The 25957-nt window shown below is 41.4% G+C and overlaps 1 protein-coding gene across 43 annotated transcripts in view; it reads left to right on the top strand.

The window, feature by feature from the left end:
- Nucleotides 1-25545, top strand: part of ARPP21 (cAMP regulated phosphoprotein 21) — a 177431-nt gene extending 151886 nt beyond the window's left edge. For all 43 annotated transcript variants that reach the window (XM_085538153.1, XM_085538170.1, XM_085538157.1 and 40 more), the window contains 2 exons: nt 23372-23523; nt 24688-25545. In XM_085538153.1, coding sequence (XP_085394279.1) covers nt 23372-23523; nt 24688-24945 — 410 coding nt within the window. In that variant the 3' untranslated portion in view covers nt 24946-25545. The remainder of the gene's footprint in view (nt 1-23371; nt 23524-24687) is intronic.
- The last annotated feature ends 412 nt before the right edge of the window (nt 25546-25957 follow it).

The raw sequence follows: 25957 nt of genomic DNA, 5'->3' as shown, positions 1-25957 counted from the left end.
CTGCTTTTTTTGAGGAGCATTCAAGGGGATATCTCTCATTTTAACAGAATTGTGATAGGAACAGAATAGACATAGCCCTACTCTTTTTGATACTTACATGTCATGCTGGAACCAAGCCATATAATTCAGGTGTGAGAATCGCACATTGCTTTGGCCTGCCCAACGAAGATCACTGATAGGGAAATGATCACCAGGATCTCAGCTATTCTTGGGTGTTCTCTGCCTTTCCTGCATTGCTTCCCTCAGGTAGATGAAAAAACAGAGGAGGAATCTAAAGGAATATTGCATTTGGGACTTGCCAGGAGGTGGCTGGGTGAGACAAAAAGTTTAGAAATGTCTAGTCTTAGAAGCACAAAGTTTAAGTTGTCCTTCAGACACTAAGCAGTAATGCTGCACCAATAACCAACAAACATCTAGTTTTACAGAATAGCTGAGATTCAATTAGTAGCATTATTAATACCACTACACTCCCTCAGCTTTCTGGATCTTGAGAATTAAAAGGCATTATAACTTCTGTTGAACAGCTTTACCCCTTTTCACATGCCTCGTGTGTTCTGCATTCGTGCCAATAGAGGAGAAATATTGAGGGAAAAGAACCCTGGTAGGCTGAAATTTGTATGTATCTTAAGACAGGCATTTTGGTTTTTTTTCTTTCAAATTTTCTCAAGTTTTGTTAATCTTATTTAGAACTAGAAAAAATCTAAGTCATTTCTGATAGTATTCCTAGAGTTTCAGACTAATATGTATATATACATTACTAAATAAGTATGTATTAACATCATACTTGTTAATAAGTAGGAGTAAGCAGAGATAGAAAAGAGCAGCATTGTGCAGTGAGTAGGACATTACATTATCCCTTGCAAGAAATCACAGAGGCCATGCTGAGATGTAGGGAAAGCTCTGAGGTATTCAAAAATGTATACAAAGAATCTTTGTATTTCTGTCTTTCTTTGCCAGAAAGTCATACATCATCTCTACTGCTAATTCTGTGTTGTATCAATGCACAGTGCTTCCACTTCTTGCGATGAAATTTTCCAGCTCTGAATAATTGAAAGGTTTATGTTTGTAACCCATTAGAGGAAAGAAGGATTACGTATTTTCTTAATTTTCTTTTTCTTTTGCCCATTCCTCTTGACATTGCTAAAATGAATGGAACACCACCACTGTCAGAACTGCTCATCTGGAAGGTGGAGGACATCTCCAGTGCTGCTTCAGGCGTGCTGTTTACAGTAGATCTGTAGACTGTGGGGCTCAAAAGAAATGTCTGCAAGTGTGAGCTGTCTGAAAGAAAGGCCACAGTGTCTTCAGTGGTAGAGCAGAGGAATTAAAGAGTGATATCCCATGGACTGAAGCAGTTTTGGTGTCCAGCCCTCCTGATGTGTGAAAAGCTACCAGTGACTTTACCTAGATTTTGTTCAGTCTTTTTTGATTTACCACCACATAGATTGTATGTGTTGTTAAAAAATTGTCTTAATTGCCAGTGATGGGAAGTGACGCTCATAACTGTGGGAGTGTGAATGAGTCAAACTCTTCAGAGCATCCCCAAACAGGAGCTGGTTTCCTTAGTGACAGGCAAGGACGTGTGGTGCCTCTCTCAACACTTCTTCACCTCTTCCCCAGGTCCTGCTTGTCTTTGCAGTGTGCTCATTATGCACCAGAGCAGGGAGCATTCCTGCAGCGGGAGCTAATTGTAATGCATGAGGCCTAGGAGCTGTCATTGTTATTGGGCACAGAATAAAAAAATTGAATTTGCTGTCTGAGTGTCTGGTTCTAACAACAGCTTGATTATTTCTGTTATTACTAGTGATACATGGTCCCTGCTGAGGTTTCACTTTCAGTGGGTATCTCTGGCATTTATCATTACGAACGAAAAGGATAAACTCATGTTTTCTTGCTGCAGACTGTGGTGAAGACTCCCTCATGGCTAATGGGATATAGATTGAGAAGGCAAAGTGGCTATTCTTTGCTCAGCCTTTGCTGCCAGTCTTGAGACCTAGCTATGAATGCCAGTCATTTTATGTAAATTCACTCCAGGACTAACATGGCCTATTATGCTAGGTGGGGACTGATCAATGCTGCTTAGACCTGCTTTTCCTGTTTTTGTTTATGAGCTGTTGGTGAGAGATGACTATATCCTCATCAGGAATCTTATTTTCAGGATAGAGAGACAAGTACATTACTCAGCGTGTTGAACAAAAAATCATTCTTACAAAAATGTTCGTTTTAATCTAAATACTTCTACAGTGTGAAGATTTGAATTCCTAAGCCAACCTTATCTGGATAATGGGGAAATTAAATGAACTTTAATCCCAGCTTGTCAGTAAGGAGTTAAGATTATAAGTATTTTGACACAGAAGGGCTCTCTGGGGTTGTTTGCAATTTGATTTTAGTTTTCAGTGCAGTGCCCAAGGTCTCAGTGTCTTGGTAAAAGACAGTCTTTTGTCTACCATCACACCAGTGCTTAAGGAAAGGGAGAGGCCAATCTGTGCAGTAAATATTATTGTACTTCAGCAGTGCCTAGGAGCTGCAGCTAGCCTTGAGAGCCCTCTGTGCTAAGAACCCTGTATATAAATGTGAAGAGATTTTTTTTCACCCTTGAGATGCAGCAAAGAACGTGCATCCAGGACTAAAGGAGTACTGTGGTAGGTGTATTGGCCTTCCAATTCCAGTCAGTCGGCTGTCTCTAAAAATGTTCATTTTCTCAGATAAATCAGAGAAAGAAAGAAAATGCTTTTACAGTCACAGCTGTTCATTCATTCACTGCCTATTCACTGTCTGTGAAGTGTTGAACACCTAGGCTTTCCACCAAATAATGAAAATGGTAAGTAGCTTTTGGGATCATATGTGTAGGATTACATGTGCTGTCATTAATAGCACTGTACAAAGCAATTCATGTTTTTACAACTGTTTGAATTTCACATCATATTTAATCTCTGTGTTCTTTGGATTTGCCTATACAAAGGACCAATAACTGTAACATAATAAGTGAGTGGACTTCCCATGCAAGCAGAAGTAGTCCCACACAGTTTTATATGACTTGGGCAAAACAAATTATGTTAGAATTAAGTCCTTCTGTCCTTCATCTTAGCCCAGAGAAGTTACTTTAAAAAAGCTACCATTTCTAAGCAAGCGCACGTTTAGACTATATACACAGGTCACTCCAGAAATAATGCCTTCTATTTATTTCCAGGGAGGATTCCAAAGAGCATAGCAGAACTGTTTGAAATAGCAGATTCTTGGCTACGAAACACTATTTTTCAACACTGTCGCCACCATGAGCTATGCATTTTTGCCAGCAGTGAACAAGAGCCTGTGTGCTGTGCTCACAAAAATGATAGAAACAGAATGTGTCTGCTCAGGATTGCCATTTTGCTCATTGTTGAGAGCTCCCTTTCATCAGATAGTGAGTCTGTAGGAGTGCTGAAGTCTGGATTTTTCAGGTCCTTCCAAGGAACCTCCAAAAATTAACCACTTTATGGATTAAGCAAAGGAGGGGAAATGTATTAATTTTAAGAAACGGTGTCCTCCTTCAAAATGATTGCTCCGTTAATAGTTCATATCAAACAGCAATTTTAATTACATCTTCACTGAAGAATATAAAGCAATTAATCTTTTGTATCACATTGTGAAAAATAAGGGTTTAAGCAGAATCTCAGCTGAGTCTGTTTCTTCACTTAACCTTGAGCTGGGCAACAAAGAATTATAAATGCAGCAACGTTCTGAGGCTAAAGTAATCTGGTGAAATATAATTATGTCATGTAATAAAGGAATTAGAAATCTGAATTAGGTTTCCTGCTATTCTTTGTTCTAGAAAATTATGAATTTGACAGAAATTTGTGTGTAAAAGAGAGGGGTGAGATTTTTGCAGAGCATCTTCTATGCCCAAGTTATCACAAGATGATGAACTATGTATTGGTATTGCAGAGCTGGTGCAGAGAAACACTAATGTGTTCTCTCAACTGTAGCTCATGTAGAACATAGCATGGTAGGACTTGTGTTATGGAGAGAGAAAGTGATGTCCAAGGCGCATGCATGTCCTAATAGCTTTGAAATAATCTGCTCTTGACCCAGGGCACGGTTCCATACACATGATGCTCCATTCTGGTGAGCTGCTCAGAGTTGCTGAGCAGACTGAAGATGTAATTTTACAAATCGCACCACTGTGCCTTGCAGCTCCCATACATGCTTTATATATTCCAAAGCAATGCTACTAACCTCACTTCACCCTGAGGCTCTTCTGCCAACTCAGTGGAAGTCGGTCAGTGTAAGTGTCAATTAAGAGTGCATGCTGTGGGTCTTCAGTTTGTCACTGAGCTTTGTCAAGGGTGTTCTGATAATTAGAGGTAAAGGATGTGAAAAAAAAAAATATGGAGAAGAATGTGAAGCTCTTCCAGAAAGCATGTCTCAACATATTGGTGCAGTATTCATTGATACCAAAGTAGTAGTGACAGACATCCCAACATTGCAGTCCTCAGTAGTGCTGGGACAACACTAAGGTTGCCCATCTTTGTTCAGCATATGTTACTTTCATCCATTATGTCCAAGTGTTTTTTAAAAAAAAGAGAAAAACAATGCAAGTTTTCTCACCAATTAGAAAAACGAGGAGGGAAAAATTAGTTTGATTTCTGCTCTTTCTACTCAGTCCTGATTAACATAAGTTTACAGTGGTGGTTGAAAAGCACTAGATAGCTTATTTGTGCTACAGCATGGCCCACTGTGTAAATATGGAGTGATACGACCTATTGGAGCAACAGGCATGGACATATGAAAGTACGATTTACCTTAGAGAGCTGCTTTTGATTGACCAGCAAAATGCTGTCTCTGAGGAGGCCGTAATTAATCAGCAAGAGCTCTTTTTCTGAGTTTTCTTCTGTAAATAAACAGACTCAGTACATCCAATAAGTTAAAATGAGAGGGAAAAGTGAGCCAAGCAGTGGTGTGCTGTGGAGCAGTTCCAGCAGGGTTCTATGCTGAGTGATACCAATGAGGGCTTTGAAAAGAAATGCTGAATTGTATATTTCTTGTAGGATTACTGAAGTTTTAATACACCAGGTGTAGCTATCGAGTGCCAAAAAGGGATCTGAGGTGAGGGCAAGGGCACAAAAAATGAGCTGGTACAACCATGCTTAAATACAATGGTAGTTACTGCAATTGCTGTAATAATGCTGAACTCACCAAGCACAAAATTGAATGTCAGAGACTTGTGTTGGATATCCATTTTACTGTTTTACAGCAGCATTAACTTTTCTGGTAGTGTTTTCAAAATCGTGGGGTCTGGATGGATTCTGAAAAGAAAGAAGCGATTACCCATTTTTTATAATATACTGTAGTAATTTGAAAATCTTACTAAGTTTTCATCATTAGAAATGTAAACTAGCTTGCTTTTCATATGTATTGTGATGCTGACAGACCTGTCACACTGTGCTGTTGTTGGAATAGAAAGGATGCTGGAGGATCCTGCTGAGCAGGTGGTTAATTGCATACTCGGTTTTAATAAATGGAAGAATACCTGATTTATCTTCATGTTCTGCAGTTTGGGTTTAAGATTTGTATTTTAATACATGTAAGTGAAAGGAGGACTACAGGCTATCCGTATTATCCATTCCAAGGTCCAAGCAACTTGCTGGCAGGGAAGGTAGGACCTCTGGGATGAAATGAGTCAAGAACACCTGTGAGATGCTTAGGGAACTGCCTTGATCTTGCTGCACAGCAAAGATAGTAAGCATTTTCTGGGGATTCTTATCCACTAATATTTTACCTTTGCTTAACAGGTGGCTATCCAAGTATTATATGTTACTTTCTAGTGTTCAAAGAGGAGCAGGACTACAAAGACACTGAATCTGTTCCTTCTGAAACTGAGTTTCTGTGAACACTTGCATCTGATAAGCGCACTGTGTCTATTGTACTAGAAGCACAGCCTGTGAGCCTCTAGCATCCTCGGGAAGAATTCTCTGGGCTCAGGGAGTTGTCCCTTGTTGCATGAATGTGAGGGACTTAAAAAGTTCTTCACATTATGGATTTGGGTTTTCTATGTTGTGATCCCAAATGATCAGCACCAAAGTTCTTAAAATCTTCAACATCCATGCACCGTGACAGCGAGATAATGTTTATGTAGAGCTTTTTTTGTCCATTTGTTTTGTGGTGAGGTTTGTGTCCACCTATTGCTTTCCAGAGAACATACTTCTAAGATTAACAAAAGACCCACATGCGTGACTTCTGAGTACGAGGAGTACGTGTGGGCAGATATGTTATTCCTTGTAGAATTAAAAGAGGAAAGAAAATTTGCAGCTTGGAACACCAGCATACCCCAGGGTAGGAGGTTAACGTTTGACAGGCTAGTTCCCAGTGAGACTACCCTTTTGAGTGCCCTAGCAAAAGCAGATGCAGATTTAATTGAATCTTGGTTTTGAAATTCAGACTTTGGCTACTTAGCGTATTCCTCATGGGATTTTCCTCATGGCTTACAATGGATACATCTGAAGAAAATTGCTAGCAATGTGTGTACATGAGAACATCTAGCACTGTGTGAGGGTCAAGGTCATGTCTTTGCAAGCTGTCATGCTCAAATCCATTTTAAAAGTCCTTCTGTGCTTCATAACATAGGAAATAGGTAGATGAGAAATTCTTATGACAGTCACATTAGCAATTTACAGGGCAAACCCTGTTGCAATGTACATCATTATTATACACTTAAATACTGCATCTTATTCATGTATGCGTAAGTTGCTGAAATTAAGGTTTTAGGGGCTACTTTTGCACTGCCATTCCCTGATTTCTGCATACTTAACCACAGCACCCTGGTGCTCTCTGAGGCCATGTGGACACAAAACTGAACTGTTTTCAGTTTTAAAGTGCTGGGATTGTGACCCCTTAAGGCAATGAAGTTCTAGCCAAGCAATGACAAATTTCTCACACTTTGCAGTGATTGACTTTCATTTTGAGAACTGCACATCTTTGTACAGATGTCTGTATGCTTGGCTCTAGATGTATTTTTTAACCTGCCTTTAGGAGTAAATCTGCCTGCTGTTCTGCAAGCACAGAAGGTCCTTTCGTAAGGAAACTCCTGTGATTTCACTGTGGTTCTGACATAAGAGGATTACTGCTTACATCAAACCTTAACTTTCTGCTGTCATGAGCTGACATTTTGGATGGGTGTATCTGCACAGACCATCTTGTACAGTCTGATATCATAATTGTGTGCAGATCCTGGGGAAGAACAGTGCTTTATGTCCAAGAGTGTGTAAGGTATTTAGTATTTCCACCTAGGCCACTTCACCCTTAGTCTGAAAAGCCGGTTGTTATCTGCTGAGTTAGAATTGTATTCGTAATCTGACAGTACATGAAAACAGAGCCTTAACAAAGAGATACCAGTTATCTTTGCTTGAGCAATAACATTGATCGCACAAAGGTGGTAAAGCTTTTGTTCACTTGTTACAAAAGATGGTTACATTGACATAACAGAAACAGAAAAATTGAATGTAACCTGAGGGAATTTTGCTTTCATTTGAAGGGCAATGCAGCAAAAAGGCATATTACAATTACTAGGCTGTAAAAGCAGGTGGTAAAATACTTACGTCTTTTACATGGTTCTGTATTTACCATTTATGATAGCTTTCCAGAGCTATTGTCTAAGGCCTGGGAAACGTGCTGCTGTTTTCTTTGAAGAAAACTAGAAGGCCTGACAGAAATGGAGAATTTCCAGTTTTCACAATAACTTGCTGTTTGCATTGCTATAATTGATAAAGGCCTAAAGTAAAGCTGTGGGTGGGTACAACTGAATGCTTGGTTTTAAAAGCAAAGAAGAGAGGAGAGGAAATCAGTGCTCTACCAAGTTTCTGAGCAGTACAGAAAAAAAACAGGTAGAGAGAGTGTGAGAAGCAGATTGTGTTCTTTGTTTACCCTTTTTCTTGCAAACAGTCATGAAATCATAGCCCATCCTTGTTTGAGGGTGTGGGAAGAATAAAACCAAGCATACTCCACTCACTTTTACTACCCAGGTTACTGGAGTGCTACAAGAGTTATTTCATTGCTACAGAACAGCAAGCACATGTGAGTGGTGGGATAGGGAAGGGTGTTCTTGCTTTTGTAATTGCCAACCAACTCTGGACTGTGATAAATACTGCTTCCTCCTGCTCAATTTGCAGTAAAGAGGGGAGAATTCTTCCCCTGCTCAGAGATAAAAAGGTGGCAGAGTATTTCTGGCCTGTTGGTAAGGAATGTTACAAAAAGGTTCCTTTAGTTTAGCAAATTTATACCTAGAGTGTATAGGGGGGAAAAAAGGAAGGGGATGAAAGACTTCCTTTTTACAGATTTCTATATTTAAGCTGATGTTACTGAAGAAACAAGGATGTTCCTGTCCTTCTTCCTTGCTTAAATTTTATTTTCTGCTTTGTACTTATATAAAGTGATGTAAAAATCATAATCACACGGTACTAAGGTAATTCTTTTACAGTGTGTTGAGCTTAAAATAATGTTGAATCCATATTTCTAGTAACTAGCAGTGAAAAAAACCTATTAAGAATAACAGTTACCTTACAAACAATTCAATTCCTACAAGTGTTTCTGAAGAATACTGATGCTTGAGCTCTTGAAGCTATTGAAGACAATAGTGTACACTGTTCTATGCTACCAAGAATTTCAGTCCAAGGAAGAAATGTTCCTTTCTCTAACTGTTGGATCAATTAAAAGTAAACAGAGAAAAAGAGAGTAGGTTCAAAAAGGTTTCCAGCTCTTTCTTCTGTATACAATGCAGGAAAATTAGGAAAACAACTGCTAAGTTTCAACACTTCTGCATCTTCTCCAGTTCCCCATATCTAGGGAATGTGTTTACCCCGCTTACTTTTTTGGCATCAATTTGTACGTAGACATTTTGTACCATTTCAGTAACAAGTGTCACTGGTGTTTTTTTCCTATGGAGCCTAACTGTAGAAACTCAATTTTCTCAGATGTTTACTGGCATAAATGCAAGAAATGGCCAAACTGCTCTAAGAAGTTGCATGGGCTCATTCTAGAAATATGCGGTATGTCTGAGATCCTCAGGTTGTAAGTAGTAGGTATTACAGAAATTAATATTGATTATCATTTCTCTAGGGAGTGTTTTGGATTAAACAGAAGTTAAAAAATGCCCACCAGGAACAAACTCTTTGTTAAACGTGCTTTATGTTTGGAGAAGAGCTGATTACTGTATAATTGCTGATAAACTTCTTTTGATCCACAGCAAGATGTAATTGCTTTGACCGAGTCATTAATTTCACTTGTTGCTGTTAAATTAGGAGCTGTACAGAGATGGAGGCCTGCTTCCTAGTGTGTCAGAATGGGAGGACTGTACTGGTTGCTGTGTGGCTCTCCATCTTGAGACACAGTCTCTTTAGAAAAGCAACTCCTGAAGCCCAGGTTGACTGTGAAGTCATTCTCAGTGTGGCCTGTGCTGGTGCATTGTAAAGTGGAATTCAGCCCAGAATATCTTACAGTAAAATATTTTTGATGCTTTTACAGCAGTAAGACCTTGCTGTAGGAGTCTCGTCTAGAGCCTTGCAGCAGCTGGGTTGTATGGGAGCTGCAGCCCATAGGCCTCAAGCCTGTGGTTGTTCCACTGCCTACAGCCTGGTAGCAGGAGGCACTATTTTCAAGCTTCTGCATAAAAGATAGCAGCTAAACTGCAACCTTCTGCGCCAAATGTTTTCCAGAGCCAATTTATGAATGCTTTGCATGTCAGCCTTAGCTGGGAAGTCCCAGCCGCTCTCACCAATGTTATCTTCCAGAAAGCCAACAAAAACACAGCTTTGATATGTTTCTTTAGGTGCTCAGATGCTGTTGCATGTGAGGCATTATCATGAAAACCACATTATCGGAGTAATTCGGGGCCTTTGGGCATCTGATGTTGCCAATTGCCTTCAGTTCTTGCTGGTATGTAATTTATCACTGGTGTGGCCTACCCTGCTAAAATGAGCCCTTTGTGGGCAGAGGCGAAGCTAATATACGTTCAAAGTGTATTTGAATTGCTTCAATAAATCACAGCTGTCACTGTGAGCAATTTTATCACTTGCCAGCACAATATGTTATCTTCATACTTCACAGTCGTGATGCTATGCTAGACTTTTATTTGTAATGCATCATAACTTATTTTATCAAATGGATTTGAGCAGCCTTGATAGATACATACATATGAATGGAAACTTTGCTTTGCCCTGTAAAGAAGACAGCACTTTAATGGATGTATTATAGTTACAACCATTATCTGATTATAATTAATTAGCTTTAAGAATGCTTGCATTTGTGTGCTTTTTTTCCTTTAATTTTCATTCTTCCATGCAGTTTGCATGGCTGAGGTAGCTTTGCTTGTGGCTTGTATGCATTTCTTCTGCCAGTCTACTGGTGTAGATCATCCACACAGTGATCCAGATATGGTCTCTGCAGTAAGCTTTCTTGCTTTATGGACTTTATTTACTGTCTATGCAGAATACCCACCAAGCTATTCAATTGCTTGGATTTAAAGAGGAAAAAGAAAAAGGGTGCACCTGTCACTGTAAGGTCTGGACAGACCCAAGCTCATCCGTCACTTCTTTCTCCTGCCAAAGCAGCAGATCAGCTCAGCATGATCTGAGTCTGTTGCAGGACCTTGCCACTCCTTGGAAGCTGTCTGCAGCAAGAGCCTCTTCTTAGCTCTTTATTCTTGGTGATGTTCTGGCATTAAATATGCCATTTTCAGGACAGGCAGTAAAGCGTCTCCTTTTTATGGCTGTGCCTAAAGTACCAGTGAATATTTATGAACCAATTTGCGGAGCCTTCTCTTGTGATGGGGAAAAAGTGCTTTTCTCTTAATTGATGTGGTGGCTCATTTCAGAATATGAAAACAAGGTATATAAATTAGGGGGTTTTATTATTAGTGAATTATTTTATTTCCTGCAGATCTTTTTGCTACAAGGTATAGATTGTTCTCATCTGCTTTTTAGTTTGAAGAAGCTGTGCTAATTACTTAGAATTGAAGAATGGTGGTATTGTAAGGAAAGTTCATAGCTGCAGACTTAATACCGTGTCATGAGGAGCAGTCTGAAGGTCTGACTTACATTTGTCCTTTTCCAGTTGCAGAAGTTGGTGTTTATTCTCAAGGTTTGCAACCGAGAATGATTAGCTTGTTACTGAAGAACATTCTGCAGATGTGTTTACAGATCTTGTCATTTTCTCTTTTCAAAAAATTTTTGCCACACAGACATTTTCAGCAGATTGCCTGGGCACATCAGCCACCACTTCAAGAAATGCGCGTTATAAATCTTACATGGAGAAACATTTCTGCTTCGTGGTTTGACTTCATGCAGCCCTACCAGGAGTAGACAAAATCAGCTACCCCTTCCAGAGGACATACATAAGCAGGAGACAACCATTTTAGCCTAAAGCAGACTTGGATGACGGTGCTGTGTTAATTTCAGTCATTGTGTGGGAATGCATCTGTACCTCTGTCCATATATTTAGATAATTTACAAGAGCACAGCAGCAAAGGGTGGCATATACATACTGTTCTATGAAAAAGCACTGAGTTTCCTCCTATACCAACAGAAGATCTCTCTCTGTCCTGTCAGCTGAATCTCATGAGCTGGCAGTTGCCTCTGGGCAAGCAACTGGAAAGCCTTCTCAAAACCCTTCCCCGTTAATTTCAATGTGCACATTTGCATCTGTTTGCTGGCCCTGATGATTTGCTGAGACCTGTGTTCTAAGACCAGTTCTCCAGCAGATGAGTCTCATTGTATCCTCTTCCTTGCCTTCCTGCCAGTACTGGCAGACCTCAGGCACTGGGAATTCAGCCCTGCCCTTATTGATGCAGACTGAAAAAATATCTTTTTGTTGGCTCAAAGTAGGGTTCTTCAGCCAACTGGAAATTTTGCAAAGCTCTGTATGCAGTTCTTAACAATTTCAGTACCTAGAGGTCTCTTTGCATTATATATTATATTGAAGATCAGCTCTTTTTTCCATTGATTTTATCCAGGGCACATATAGCACTTTTCAGCACTGCTGGACTGAAGAATGTCTCATGAAGAAGTCTCCCTTCAATACCTTATTCTACAGATGGGAAAACTAATACACAGAAAGAAGTAATGCATTTGGAGTGTACTATATCATAAGCAAGCAAAAAAGTTATCAATATTTATCATATATGCAAGGAAAAAATCCTTGCTGCTATCTCAGAAGCCTACCACGACCACACACCCAGCTGTTATCAGTCTTTATCCTGAGCTGAAGACTCCATATGTGTTTGGTCTGTGCATTTCCCATTGCTCTGAATATGTAGCATCAATCACGATAGCCTGCCTTGCACATAACTTCTCAGTGTTTGTGGCAGCTCTGCCACAAAGATTTCTGAGAGCCAGCATCTCCCTGGTGAGATCTACAGCACAGTGATAACCCCAAACCAGCTCCAGCAGCTGTGTACCCGTTTCCCAAGCACCACTGTCAGCCTCTTGGCCAACTCAATAGTCAGTCTCAGGAATGAGTACAGAAACCAGAAAGTCTCTTCTGAAGCCACCTTCATCCTTCCTCTGCCTTTTCACTCTCTCCTGTTCCCCTTGGACCAAGATTCCTTCTGTGCAGAAAAGCTTGCAGCTGATAGGGTCACATCTGTTCATTTCTTATGTGGATAAACAATGAGTTTGTGCGTCCAGTTGTTAATCCTCACACTTTCAAGTGTCTCAAAACCCCTTTTAGAGAAGGAAAAAAAGAAAAGAAAAAAAGTGAGAGCTTTCATGCACTGTACATTCCTGTCTTTTTTTTTTTTCTATTAATATTGTTCATCTTGTTCTGCCCACCCAACACAGGAATTGAAATCTCCATTCAAGACAAAGGTTCAGCCTAGTTTTAGCAGAAAGATTGATATCAAGATCATGTGCACGTCTTATGTCTACAAGAGAGGTACTTCTTGTCTACTACAAGGGGTAAAGACAGTGGAAATGGAAGATCTTAATGGTAACAATTGCATTATTAGCATAAAATCCCTAGCCCAATTCCCTTATTGCCTATCTGAATTAACAAAAAAACTAAGAAAATTGGACTAAGATCTATTAGTAAATTAAAAGGAGTTTGCTTGCTTTGTAAGGATGTCTGGAAACACTCTGCTTGTGCCACACGTGCCTTACTCTTCCCTGGCTGCTATTTATTTTACAGTTTGCTAGTATCTCTTGGTACATAGCCAGTGCTATTTTGTAGAACTGAATTTATTGCAGTGGGGCTTCTTTTCCCTTCTACTGATTTCACCTGTCTGGTCAAGTTTCTCAGAAGCTGTTTAAAAGATGCTGGTAATATACTGTGAATAATATACTGCAAATCCCAGTATTTCTCATATAGGAGATTTCCTCCATCAGAAAGCTGAGTTCCCTGGCCTCAGTCCAGCAGCCTGTAAATCATAGCTCTGAAATAGAAAAATCCACTCACATGTTTAGAAGTTAAGCAAATGCTGAAGGGATCTGCTGTACAGGGGCCAGAGTAATCACCATGTTGCAGGTGAGTGTTCCCAGTACAGTGCAAAGTCAGTTAAAAGTCGACCTAACCTCGGTAGTTTTTGGATTATGTTCTGCATGTGTGCACTAAGAAGAGATGTGATTTTTGCAGTTGGACCCATATGGGCGAACATATGCTCCATCAAAGTTGTGCTGGCTTCAGTATCATCCTTGCATCTGTTTGCATCTGTCTGGGGGATGCAGCCCACAACTTGCTGCGCCCTTATGGTATAGGTAAACAAACAGCTCCTCACGCTAAGTGGTGTGATGCATCAAACTAAACATATGTGAAGAAGCAGTGGGGATCAGCAGTACCTGAGTGCAGCTCTGAGCACTTGTGCTTGTTAAAGCAGGTGTGTGCACTGAGATTTTCTGGTGCATTTTCTGGGAGAGCTTAGTGCAGTTCTACTGGGCATACAGATTGCAGTCTCCAGCTGCCTCATCTGTTCTAGAGCAAACAGTTTTCAGTGCAGAGGCTGCAGCTATTCCTTGAAGCTTGCATAGCTGGCATGGTGGAAGTGCCAGACTTATGTTTATAGATATTCCACCAATACTAATACAATGTTGTTGATTAGGAAATGGGCAGTCAAGAGTTCGCTTATTTGGGGGCAGTCCAGAAAATCAGACTGATGTAATGCAGGGATTAACATTCTGAAATTGACTGAATTTGTGTGTTGACAGCTTGCATGGATGTATAAGACTTTTTTTCAAATCTATTTCTGCTGATTTTGTATGTTGGGTCGTATCTCATACTGCTTGGGTGGCTTGCTGCAGTCTCATCACATGCAGCTCTTAAAGACTTGCTAACAAAAGCAATGGATAGGCAATTGTGAATGATTGTTAGACTACGGGCAGAAATTGCTTAGTATAACAGAATACTACCACAGAAATGCATACATTTGGGGCATATCACACAGCATACTGCTCATCTCATGAGCTGTGCTGCTTGAAGCATGCTCTGTGTTCCAAGGCTCAAATCACCAGCATGGAGAACAGCTGTGCTCAGTCAATTCCAGTAGCCCAGCTGATGTCTGTGACTCAGACATTTGTTATCTTCCTCTATCTTGGACACTGTCAGTCATATCTGCAGATGGTCTTAGCTGGAAATACAGCTGTGAGCCTGGTGTCCTTAGAAAGGCCAGGACTGTTCCACACCATAAAGAAAGTGATCATATTGACACCTGACTTGAGTGAAGAAACCATTCAGCTGCGATCAGATAAGGACAAATCTCTCCAGTGGACTATCTGAAAGGATGTTACTCAACCGTTTTCATTATACATACAGACTGTCCTGGGCAGCCCTGTGCTGAATGGCTGTATCACACAGTGTGGAGCTGCCACATGCCCTGCATCACACTGCTAATGCAGTTGGTTAGCTACAGGGCTTGCAGCACATGGGTTACTATTCAACACGCTTTTAGCTCTCTGTTCAATCTGTTTGTTTCCATCGATACCTGTATATGTGTGCATGCATGTGTGTACGTAGAGAGCAAGAGTTAAGTTGGTGCCAGTGTTTTTTCAGTAAGAGTTTGAATGCATACCAAGTGAAAGTTCATACCAAATACAGTGTTGGTATAGTTCATGGTATGCTTCTTTTCCTTCCATTTTGCTGTAAGTCCTAGCTTCAGAGGAAGTTCAGCTCTCCTGTGAGAATATGTAAACACTATCTCTGAAAGCAGCAAATCCAGACTGCAATGTTATGTACTCATTCTGCAGGAAGACCCTCTGTAATGTATTGCTGGCAATGGCATCCCTCTACATCTCATGCCTTCAATGTGAAGCAAGAACTTCAGCATGGCATGTGCCAAAGGAATCTAGCTATTAATATGAAGGGAATTTTACATTGGCATTAGCTGTAAGTAGCTATTTGCTGTGCTCTATATTTGTTCTGTATTTGCTACTGAAAAGTCCTTTGAGGAGAAAGTGCAGCAGACTTCACCCATGCAACAGCCTGTGAGCGCAGTTTAGAGTTGTGACTAGATTTGTGTGTACTTTGTTCTTTAGACAGCAGAGCTCTTAAGAGCAATCCAGAAACTCCACAGTGATCTGTTGGCCTGCCCACGAGTGGGTTAATTAATGTCAGTAGGGTTGTCATGCAGGGGCCGAGAGCAGGAGAGCTGAACTTGGCTTTTCCACAGCGCTCTTCAGGACCTCCCTGATGCCACCACACCACACATTAGCCCTCAGCACGTGCTTTCCGTGCCTTATCTGCTCTGGGATGAGGAGGCCTCACCCCTCTCAGAGTGCTGCTCTACTGGTCCCTGCAGTAACCACGCTGCAGGCACCGGCTGGCTTTGGACATCTGCCATTGCTTATCATGCTAACCAAAGGGAAGCCCTTTCCAAATCCATCTCCCAAAGGCTGTCCTTTCACGTGACTGAGTACTTAGTTCAGCAGTATAAAATACTTTCTTCCTCTCTCTCACTCTCACCTGTGTCATTTGCTGGCTTAGTGACTTCTTTTTTTCTCTCCAGTAAAATTCAGAAGCTTCAGATTACCAAAACAGCTGCACATGCTTTGTCTGGGTTAATGCATTTAAGTCAGGCTCTGAGCTGCACTGAGTGCCAAGATCCTGGATCAGCTGCTTCACCAGAATTATGCTGCTGTAATGGAGCCCTGCATTACTCTATTGCAATTATTTTGGCTTGCAGCTGGCTCTTCCCTCTATATTTTTACTGAAGTGAGATAAAAAGGATTTTGTCTTAAAAATAGAACTTTCTTTTCCGAGTTTCGCTGAAGCTTTGAGTTGCATACTGTGTCTGATAGAGGCACCCATCCATTTATCTTCAGATTTATCTTCAGGAAGGAGAGTGAACCATTTTTCTAATAGATTCTGAAAAACAGGAACTAAAGGGCCTTAAACGTAAAATAGAAGGATAAATGAAAAGAGAATAAAGTAAGTCACGTAATAACATGGTTTTAGGTTCTCAGCAAAAACAGGTTTATTTTCAGCATCAAGCCACTTAGCACTAGCAAGTTGTGCTTACAGCTGTCCCTGTAATTTAGCAATCCTTTGTGTAGAGAAGTGAAAGAATAGATCGAGATTTTAAACTGTTTCCCCAGCCTTGAGTCTCCTGTATTTGTATCCTTTCTAGCTCCTTTTGATGCTTGTTAATATACATTTCTCGTCACAAACCAGCTCTCGGGTTCTCCAGCTGATAGTGAAAAGTAAACTGAACGCAATCATTTATCTTTGAACTGTTCAACTGTGCCCTTCTTCGTGTTCTTGTTAATAATGCCAGGTCTCCTAGGAGTGCTCTCACGCAATTTTATCACATAAGCATTTCGATTGACCTTACCTGCTGTTCCCCTGGAACACGGGGGAGGAAAAGAAGCCCAAATGCCAGCCTGCCTTAATTAAAATTTTAGTCTCAGAAGATGTTACAGTCTGTGATTTCATTAGGTATATAATGACAGTGTTTAATCATACCTCTTATTTGTCTGGGCTTTTTTACCTGCGGAGTTTTAAAACAGATCTTTTCAGGCGTGGAAAAGTAACTGGTGGTTACTGATGATGCAGGTATGCATCCTTAAGTCATTCATAAAAACTTCTTCCATTGCATCCATGGTTTTGCATCTGTGCTCAAAAGACAGCTGCTTGAATAGTGGAATGGAAGGGTCTAAGTTACAGTTTGGCGTGCCTTGTGAAACCGTTCTCCATGAGACAGGGAGCACGCATATAAATAGGTTTTTTTTAAGTTGATGCTATTCCTTGTCTCCAGCAGTTAGAGCCTGGCTTCTTAGAGAAAGGGAAAAAGAAAATGTAATGGATGTTTCTTTGGTGCTGACATGTAAGAAGCTCAAAGTATCACAGGTATGTGGTATTACTTTCATCACTTCACAGTGGCATAATCTAGATCACCATATCAGGAGGCCTTCTTCCAGCAAGATGGGGCCATTTGTTTTACACTGTTACTATTCTGGAAGAAAAGGCTATGCACAAAGCACTCTCAGATCTGGTACAAATGTACCTCATTCCAGTTTATGTAGGACAAGCAGAGTTAAAAATAGACTTGTGAGGCCCTGATCTCAAATCGTTTGTACTGGGTGGGGGGGTTGCTTAGCTATGGGATGTGTTATTCCTCTGATCCTTGCATTTTATTAGCAGTTGGGAAGTTTCCTGTGTTGTTTGTGGTGTCTGCAGCAGTGCATGAAACCATGCTTCAGATGCTCTGTGCTTTGGGTTTCTTCCAGCCTTTGAGGTTGCAAAACAAGATTTCACATAGCTTTGTGAGAAAGAATAAATGGTGAAGACAAGGATGGGAGGTTCAGCAGATAAGACAGGCCCTGCTCTACCAGCTGGATATAACTACCCAACGGGGGATTTCAGAGTTGTTACGCACAACAGATTTTCTTTTGTGTACGGGTATTTTCATCAGCAGTTTTAAGCAAATCCTACAAATGGGTCGTTCTGAAATAATGCAAAATTGCAGCCAACTTCCACATTTTATTTCTTCTTCTTCTGAAAGTGAAAGAGCTTTAATACTGTGTTTTGCACTGCTGACTTTGTGGACTTTTGCCAGCCAGATGAAAAGCAGGGGAACAAGCTGTCTTCTAACCAATGCTTTTCTTCCTTCTATTATGATAATAAAGTCTTACTGTCTTTTATCTCTGATGCATACATCTTGCTGAGCTCTATAATGCAGCTGGATGCGATCCTTTTTCTGTGGGCCTGCCAGCAACGATTCTGTTAATCGGGTTCAGGAGGCAGGAAGGTGCTCTTAGCAGAGCTAAGGCCAATTTAGGAACCAGGGAGCTGCAATTCTGGCAGCAATTATGTACTGAGAAAGGAAATTCGAAATCCTGCTGTTTTATGACCCCGGCTCTTCACTTCAGGCAGAGGTGCTCTTGTTTTTCCTTTGTGTATGTATGAAAACAAAACAATTGCACGATCTGATGTTTTGAGGGGAAGGGAATAGATTTTTAGTGTTAAGCTACTGTGTATTTGTTCTTCCAGCTCACACGGTATCCAGCTTACACCCATAAATTATCTGAGATGTCTTCGAGGGGAGTACAAAGCCCAACTATCTTACTAGCTGAAGACATTTTTATGTGTAGTGCAGAGAGAAAGCAGACACAGTAGGAGTGGATTGATCCACTGCAGCAGATATGGCTTACAGCACGTCTTTCAGATTTCAGATCCAAGCTGAAGCAATAGCGCTGTATACAAAGTGGTTTTGATTCCAGCTGCACAAGATGCAGTTCAGATCCTCAGACTGGTGCAGAAAATGACACACCAGTAGGGAGATGTTAATTAGCGTGCCTTCTGTGGGAGACTTCCGAACTGCAGACACTTAGGGGTGGTAATGCTGAAATCCAGCTCAGCACAGTGCGCTAGAGCCAGCAATGTTTGGGGAGGTTTTGTAGGTGGTCATTTTGTATTCGTGTGGGAGGTGAACATCTGGTTGCAATACAGATGCGAGGCAAAGAATATCAGCAGGAGGTACCAACAAAAGCACATAGCCCATAGGGTTTTGTTCTAGCTGGCTGAAATGCGTTGCATCACATTTCTTCTTTCAGTTGTGCTGGGAAGGGACTTTGGCACACATGTCCCATGGCTTGGACGACTGGCCTGAACTCAAGTAAGGGCAGAGCAGAGCCCACTTCCCTCTCTCTTTCCTTGTATTTTACAGGTAGCAGTTAGGGACTGTTGGACGATCAAAGGGTTCTTTGTGTTAAGACAGCATTTGCTCTTGCTGAGCTGCTTGCTTCAGTTTTGCTTTCTTCCAGCTTTGCATGTACTTTGGGATGGACCAACTGAGAGCATTTGGCAAACAGGCGAGTTGCCAAAACTTGCTGCTGTGGGCATGACTGAATTGTAGTTTTATTAAGGCAGATTTTCTTCTTTAAGTTTCTGTGACTATTGGGCAAAAACTGCATCCCATTCACACCTGATTTTAATATTGAAAGATAATTATAGCCTGGCAACATTGTGGAAATTGATACTGATCAGATTCAGCCTGCAAAACTTGGAGAGCCATTACTTCAGTGGTGGGGAGCAACCTAAAGTAGGCCAGAAATATTCATTCAGTAGCCACCTCATGTGTATGAGTTCTTTGCATGTGATGTCAACTTGGTGGCGGTGCTGGTATGGGATTAAAGAAAAAGATGGAGGGAGTCCATGTCACACACGGGAGTTTGCCCAGGTTGCTGCAGTGTTTTGCAGAAGTACACACCTTTTGGTTTTGTCTTGGGTTTGCTGGTGACCACAGCTCGGCTTCTTGGAGAACTGAAGGAAGCAGATGAGCTTTCAAATCACTTCACACCAAAACTGCTGTAAATTTATGTGCTTGCATCAGTTGGGTTTAGATGCAAGACGTTGTTAGAGGCCATTGGTGAGAGAAGAGTAAGATTTGTGGTTCAGGGAGTCGTGCCAGGCAAAATTCTCATCATCCAAAGTGCTGATTGCTCTTTACCTGGAGTGCTGATGCACGTAGTATAAAGCTGTCTTGCTAATGTATGCTTCAAATCTGAAAGGAGTGGATGTGCTGTTCACGAAGGACATGTGCTGAGGCTAGCAGAGCACCCAGCCTGTTATAATTACAGCTCTGGGTGATGGTACTGGCAGGGGTGCGAGACCACTGCATTTTCTCTTCTAAGCTCCATAGCCTCATTAAGAAATTAAAACATTTGTGGGTGTTTCAAGTAGTGTTTCTCCCTCTGGGAGGTCTTGGCTAGCTGACTGTCAGCATGGTGATGCAGGCTATAAAGGTTCAGAGCATTACCTTGATGATACGTCGGCCTCTTCCATTTAGACTGAAATCCAAGGCTCGTTTTTCCTCTGAGGCGTTCATTGAAATTCTGCACACGATTTGTTCCTCTGGTTGTTTAACAATGTCTCTCATGTTTGCCCTGATTTAAAAAATCCTCCTTTGTAGCGGAGATAACATAGAGCAGGATGATATAATTGCAGTAAAGAGGCCCTGGAGCTCACAGTAATAGGACGGTTCATCTGATGTGTACTGCCATTAGAAAATAACCCACGTATGTGTGTTCTCAGGGGACAGTAAAGAGGCTTTTAAGGATTACACTTTATGTAGTATGAAAGCTAACGAGCAAAAGAGCAAGTATGAAGAAAACTTACTGCAGAAAGCCTGGTACCATTTCCTGTTTTCACCCGTTTCCTGATACCTGTGTAGCTCAAAAATGCCCTTCTCTGCCCAGCAGTGCACGGCTTTCCCTCCTGAGCCTTCTGAGAACACCATATTCTTTCTTCCTCTCGCTTTTGTGCAGGAACAGAAGCCAACCAGTAACCTTAAACATCCCATACGTGATTCATTATTCAAGGGAGCTGTGGTTAAGAGACTGCAATAGCTCCTTTTGGACCACAGAAGTGACAATTTCCTGTAAAGGCAAATAGTCAGGACACTCAAACCTTTGTAACACTTTCTGCCATCTTGCACCTAAACTGCATAGTGGTTATACCATCATCTGGAGCATTTCTCCTGTGATTAAAGGTTGAGGGAGCTGGGATTGTTTAGCTTGGAGAAGAGAAGGCTCAGGAGAGACCTCACTGCAGTCTTCCAATACTTGAAAGGATCTTACAAGCAGGAGGGGGGCTGACTTTATACACAGGTAGATAGTAATAGGACAAGGGGGAATGGATTTAAACTGAAAGAGGGGAGGCTTAGATCAGATTTAGGAAGAAATTCTTCACTCAGAGGGTGGTAAAGCACTGCCATAGGCTGCCCAGAGAACTTGTATATGCCCCATCTCTGGAGGCATTCAAGGCCAGGCTGGATGGGCTCCTGAGCTGTCTGTCTAGTGGTTAGCAACCCATTCCACAGCAGGGGGCTTGGAACTAGGTGATCTTTGAGGTCCCTTCCAATACAAGCCATTCTGTGATTCTATGATCTACTAAGCAGTGTTTGCTGATACAGAGAAGGATTTTGTCAATACATTTTGGCAGAGCAAAAGTGCATGTTATTCTAACAACCCTGTGAGATGACACCTATGTGTTTAGCATGAGGGTGGCACCTCCCTCTTTTCATAATGTATTATAAATATGAGCTCATGGCATGACTGGGCAATAAGTTAGTCCTATTGGTGAATATGGTGCACAACGCTGAGGTGAAGAGACAACTATCAACAGCAGCCTGATTAAAATAATGGTAATGTAATTGCATTGAGAGCTGACAGCAGGGCTGCTCTGATGTTGACCCCAGTGGTATCTGTCTGTGGAACACCCGTCACTACCGTGTCTGTGTATCGTGGTTCAGAGCCCAGATCCAATGTTTGGTGTCATTCCTCAGCTTAGCATCACTTGGTCTTTGGTCCGCCATCAATCCATTGGTCATTGCTGCATCTGCAGCTTGATTTGACAATTGCCACTGATAAGAAATGAATCATCTTTTGAGGCTTCCACCATACTTGGTTTAAAGGAGCAGAAGGCGACTTGCAGTTTATTATTGCTTCATAAGCGTTATGTAAACTCAGTTACAGCATTTCTGATGTTGGTAATTTTTGCGACTAAAAAATATGCTGACTCCATGTTTGCATGCAGGAAAAGAGCAAATTTGAATGTATAATAATCTGCTGCATTTGGGAGATGTTTGACTCTGTGTTCCAGCCAAGTTCATCACTTGTGGAATTAATTTTGGTTGGTATTATTTTGCTTGGCTGACATTAATCTCAGGTCTGTGGAAAAGACAGCCCTAATGCCCCAAAATGATCAGAGATCCCCTGCATTTCTCAAGCGTCAGGAAGGGTTTGAAAAGAGAACTGTCAGTTCTCAATAGACTGGCAGAAACAGAGCCATAAGTTACTTTATTTTTCTTACATAATGAAGAAACACTCAGGTGATGATTTCCAATTCGTTGAGCGTATCAAACCATATACTTTATTCATGAATATAAATTGAGCAGACGCGAGACACATTTTTCATATCAAAATAACACAGCATTGCTGCTCCTGATAGTTCTTCTTTGCCTGAAATATGCTTATTCTGACAACGTTGCTACAGAGTTGATAGTGCACGGCATAGCTACACGTTAAAAATATGAGTACTAAAGGCAGAATACGACTGGAGGAGGAGTTATTCACAGATCCATACTGACCGTGGCTGGCTGTATTTTTCAAGGACAGGATCCTTCCACATCATCTTGTCCTTTTCCACCTTTTTGTGCAAAATTCCTCATCTCTAACCACTACCCTCCTCCAGGAAGCTCACTCTCATCCAGCAAGGCTGGGTTGTGTTGATGCCACATTGTTTCCCATCCACGTTCCTGCTTCATTAGCAGATTTGCCCTATGGAACTTCTGGGCTTTGCCCGTTTCTCAGTCAGTCCTATAGGAGCTGTCCCGCAGAAAGCCAGCCATGTTGTGGTGCTTTTGAACTTAGACCAACTTGGGGCTGGAGCAGAAGCATCAAAATTTCAGCCCTGGGCAGGTACTTCTGAATTCCTCTTGTGCCAAATAAGAAATGAGTAGGATGGAATATGACACATGTCATACCTGCTCCGGTTGTACAGGAAATCTTGCAAAAGGGAGATGCTGTATACTCAGGTGCTGTTCCTGATTAAATAGAGCCATCTCCGTATACATCATGCTAGCGGAGCATTGCAAGGAAGGTAAGAGAAAGGGAGGATGCTCTCTGAGGCACAAATCTGAAGATAAGAAATGTGGCTTGAAGGAAAGCTGCCAGGTAAGACAGTGATGGCCAAGTGCTGGTGTCCTTGAAATTGATGGGGAGTGGCCTCAGAGGAAGAAGCTGGCAGCCAGTGGCACCCTGTGTCTGCGTAGGGCTTTAAATTGCATCCTGACGTCACGTGTCCCTCAGGGTGGCCTCTCCCCTCCTGCAGGGCTGCAGGATGTTCACCGTGACTGAGAATGGTTTTAATTGTGGCCCTAAAAGCGACAGCATACATGAAGGTGGCTTTCTTCTTGCAGGTTACCAGCCTGTCCTGCCGAACCAGCAGCAAGGGTTCCAGGGCCTAATGGGAATGCAGCAGCCTCCCCAAAGCCAGAGCCTGATGAATAATCAACAGGGAAACCAGGTGCAAGGCATGATGGTGCAGTATCCAGCCATGTCGTCTTATCAGGTATCACAAGCTGCAAATACTGTTTTTTTTTCCTTTAGAGAATGTGTAATTGAATTAAGTTTTCGAGTCACGGAATGGTCTTTATTACTTCATTAGGGAAGCATGTGGCAGGAGGTCTCCAGATAAATGCCCTTTTAAGTCAAATTGGTTTCTCTGCTTCCTGTTTATGTATTCTTAGTACTTTCGATTTTCATTGTGAATTGGGAATACATTAAATGAACTGTTTATTACAGCCTGCAGTGCGGGTGAAACTTCACAAAGCATGAAGGAATCATACTACTTTTTGTGCCAAAAATGAACTCAAGAAATAAGGGACAGAAACACTGTTTTCTGGTTGGTTTTTTTTCCCCTCTGCCAGTGCAGTATTGCTTTCTGTAATCAAATTGAGGGCTTTGCCTGATCCAGTTAAAAATCACTCATCTGTGAAGACTGTTGCCAGTGTCTTAAGAGAGAGGATCTCACTCTGCCTTCTGAAACATCCTATAGCCAGAGAGAGATTTGTTTATTGGACTTCGGAAGGATGTGGCTTGTGTCATACCGAGTCCACAGATTACCCAGACATCTGCCTTATACCTGGGTTCTGTGAGTTATGACAAGAGCCTCTAAGGCTGCCTACAGAGTGGCTAGTGCTTATGTTTCCTGGCAATCCCTCTGGAAAGTTATAAAACTTGATGATGTTAATCCATTTCCATAGATTGATAAAGCATCCATTCACCTCTTCCTTCCATCAGCTTCCCTGAAAACACCACGTCAATCCAAATGGAAACGGAGGAATTGCTTATGACTGTATTTTTCCCCTTATGTCTTAAGATTTAATATACAGAAAACATGTTTTAAAGGTGATGAATAGGTTAAAGGCCTACATTTTTCCAATGGCCTAGGTATATTAGGGTTGAGTCTTCTGTTTGCACTGGTGCAGGCAATTCACCCTCAGCCATATCAAGACATTGTCCCTTGATAGTATCGATTTCTCTTTAACCCATCTCTAATCTACAGGATGGCCTCAGGGTTCAGAACTGTTCTGAGCAGAAGAAAGGGACATACTTTGTCTGAGTGTGTTGTATACCTAAATACAGATAGAAGGAAGATTCAAATACGTAGGACCTACTTGAATTTCTCTACCAATTACTGCTTTTTTCAACCTGTTTTTCTCCTCCTGTCTAGGTGCCAATGACCCAGGGTTCTCAAGGACTGCCACAACAATCATATCAACAACCAATCATGCTACCTAATCAATCAGGTCAAGGAACACTTACAGCCACTGGAATGCCTGTTTACTGTAATGTCATACCTCCTGCCCCACAGAACAACCTACGGTTGATTGCCCCACACTGCCCCTCCAATAACGTTCCAGTTATTTCTGCCAGCTGCAGGACAAACTGTGCGAGCATTAACAATGCAGGGTGGCAGGTCAAGTACTGACGCTGTGGCCTAGCGTGGATATACAAGGATAGCGGTGCATTATTTGACAAATAATCTCATGGCCTTCAAATGAAGAGGAACACAAGAGAATAATCAGTTGAGGACAGAAGTACTGACTATGCTCAAGTGATTCGCTGCTGGAAAAAAAAAACCTGTAAAAAAAAAAAAGATAAAATAAAATAAAATTTTGAAAAAAAAAAAATAATGTTTGCTGGTTAATGGTGCATATTTTTGTCATGTCTGCTAGGTATGCCTTTATAGCTTAGCTAGTGACATGAATTCATTGAGGTAAGATTTTTTCCTACCACTGAACACCACTGTGTAGATTGTAATATCCCTGATTCGGATTAGTTTTGTACTTTGTGTTGAGTTTGTGAAGCTAAAAGTATTTAAAAAACAAAAAAAAAAAATATAATAAAATCACATTGTACCAAAGCTGTAACGGAGATGATAAAAAAAAAAATAAAATGAAAACAAGAGTTACCGAATGGAAGGAATAATTTATATACACTATAGAGTTTTTTTTATGGATATATACTGTATTGTAGTGTTGAATCACAATAAAGCTATTTGACCTCATGGAGAAAGGTCATCTTTCTACCACCTGCTTGGTCTCCTCTCTGTTTCTGAGTGAGTGATCTTCCCTTTGGTTTCTCTGTTGTCTTGTTTTAGGTGAGGCTGACGGGAAAATTAGGCTTCATGGGTTTGTGGGAGTTTGGGGAAAAGGCTGAATATCTTAATATACAGCACCATAACTGCAAAGGCCGCTTAGAAGCATGAGTGTAGATACTCAGAGGTGCCAGATTATCCTAAACTACATTTGTGCATTTCCAGTCCCCAGCTCCACTGATGTTACAAACATGATTTGCTACAGCTGCTACCTCACAGTTCGACCTCAAGAGGTTGAACACAAAGCACAGATGTCCAGCAAACCTCCTATGCCGCTTGTGGGAAGTCAGTGGGGCCTAGCACGTCTTCCATAGAGATACAATCCCAGTCATTGCTGCTGTAG

This window comes from Coturnix japonica, chromosome 2, assembly GCF_054131305.1.
Source record: "Coturnix japonica strain WE chromosome 2, WE-NBRP24, whole genome shotgun sequence".
Lineage (NCBI taxonomy): Eukaryota > Metazoa > Chordata > Aves > Galliformes > Phasianidae > Coturnix > Coturnix japonica.
Note: the sequence above shows the minus strand (reverse complement) of the source record. Positions and strands in the feature narration are given on the sequence as shown.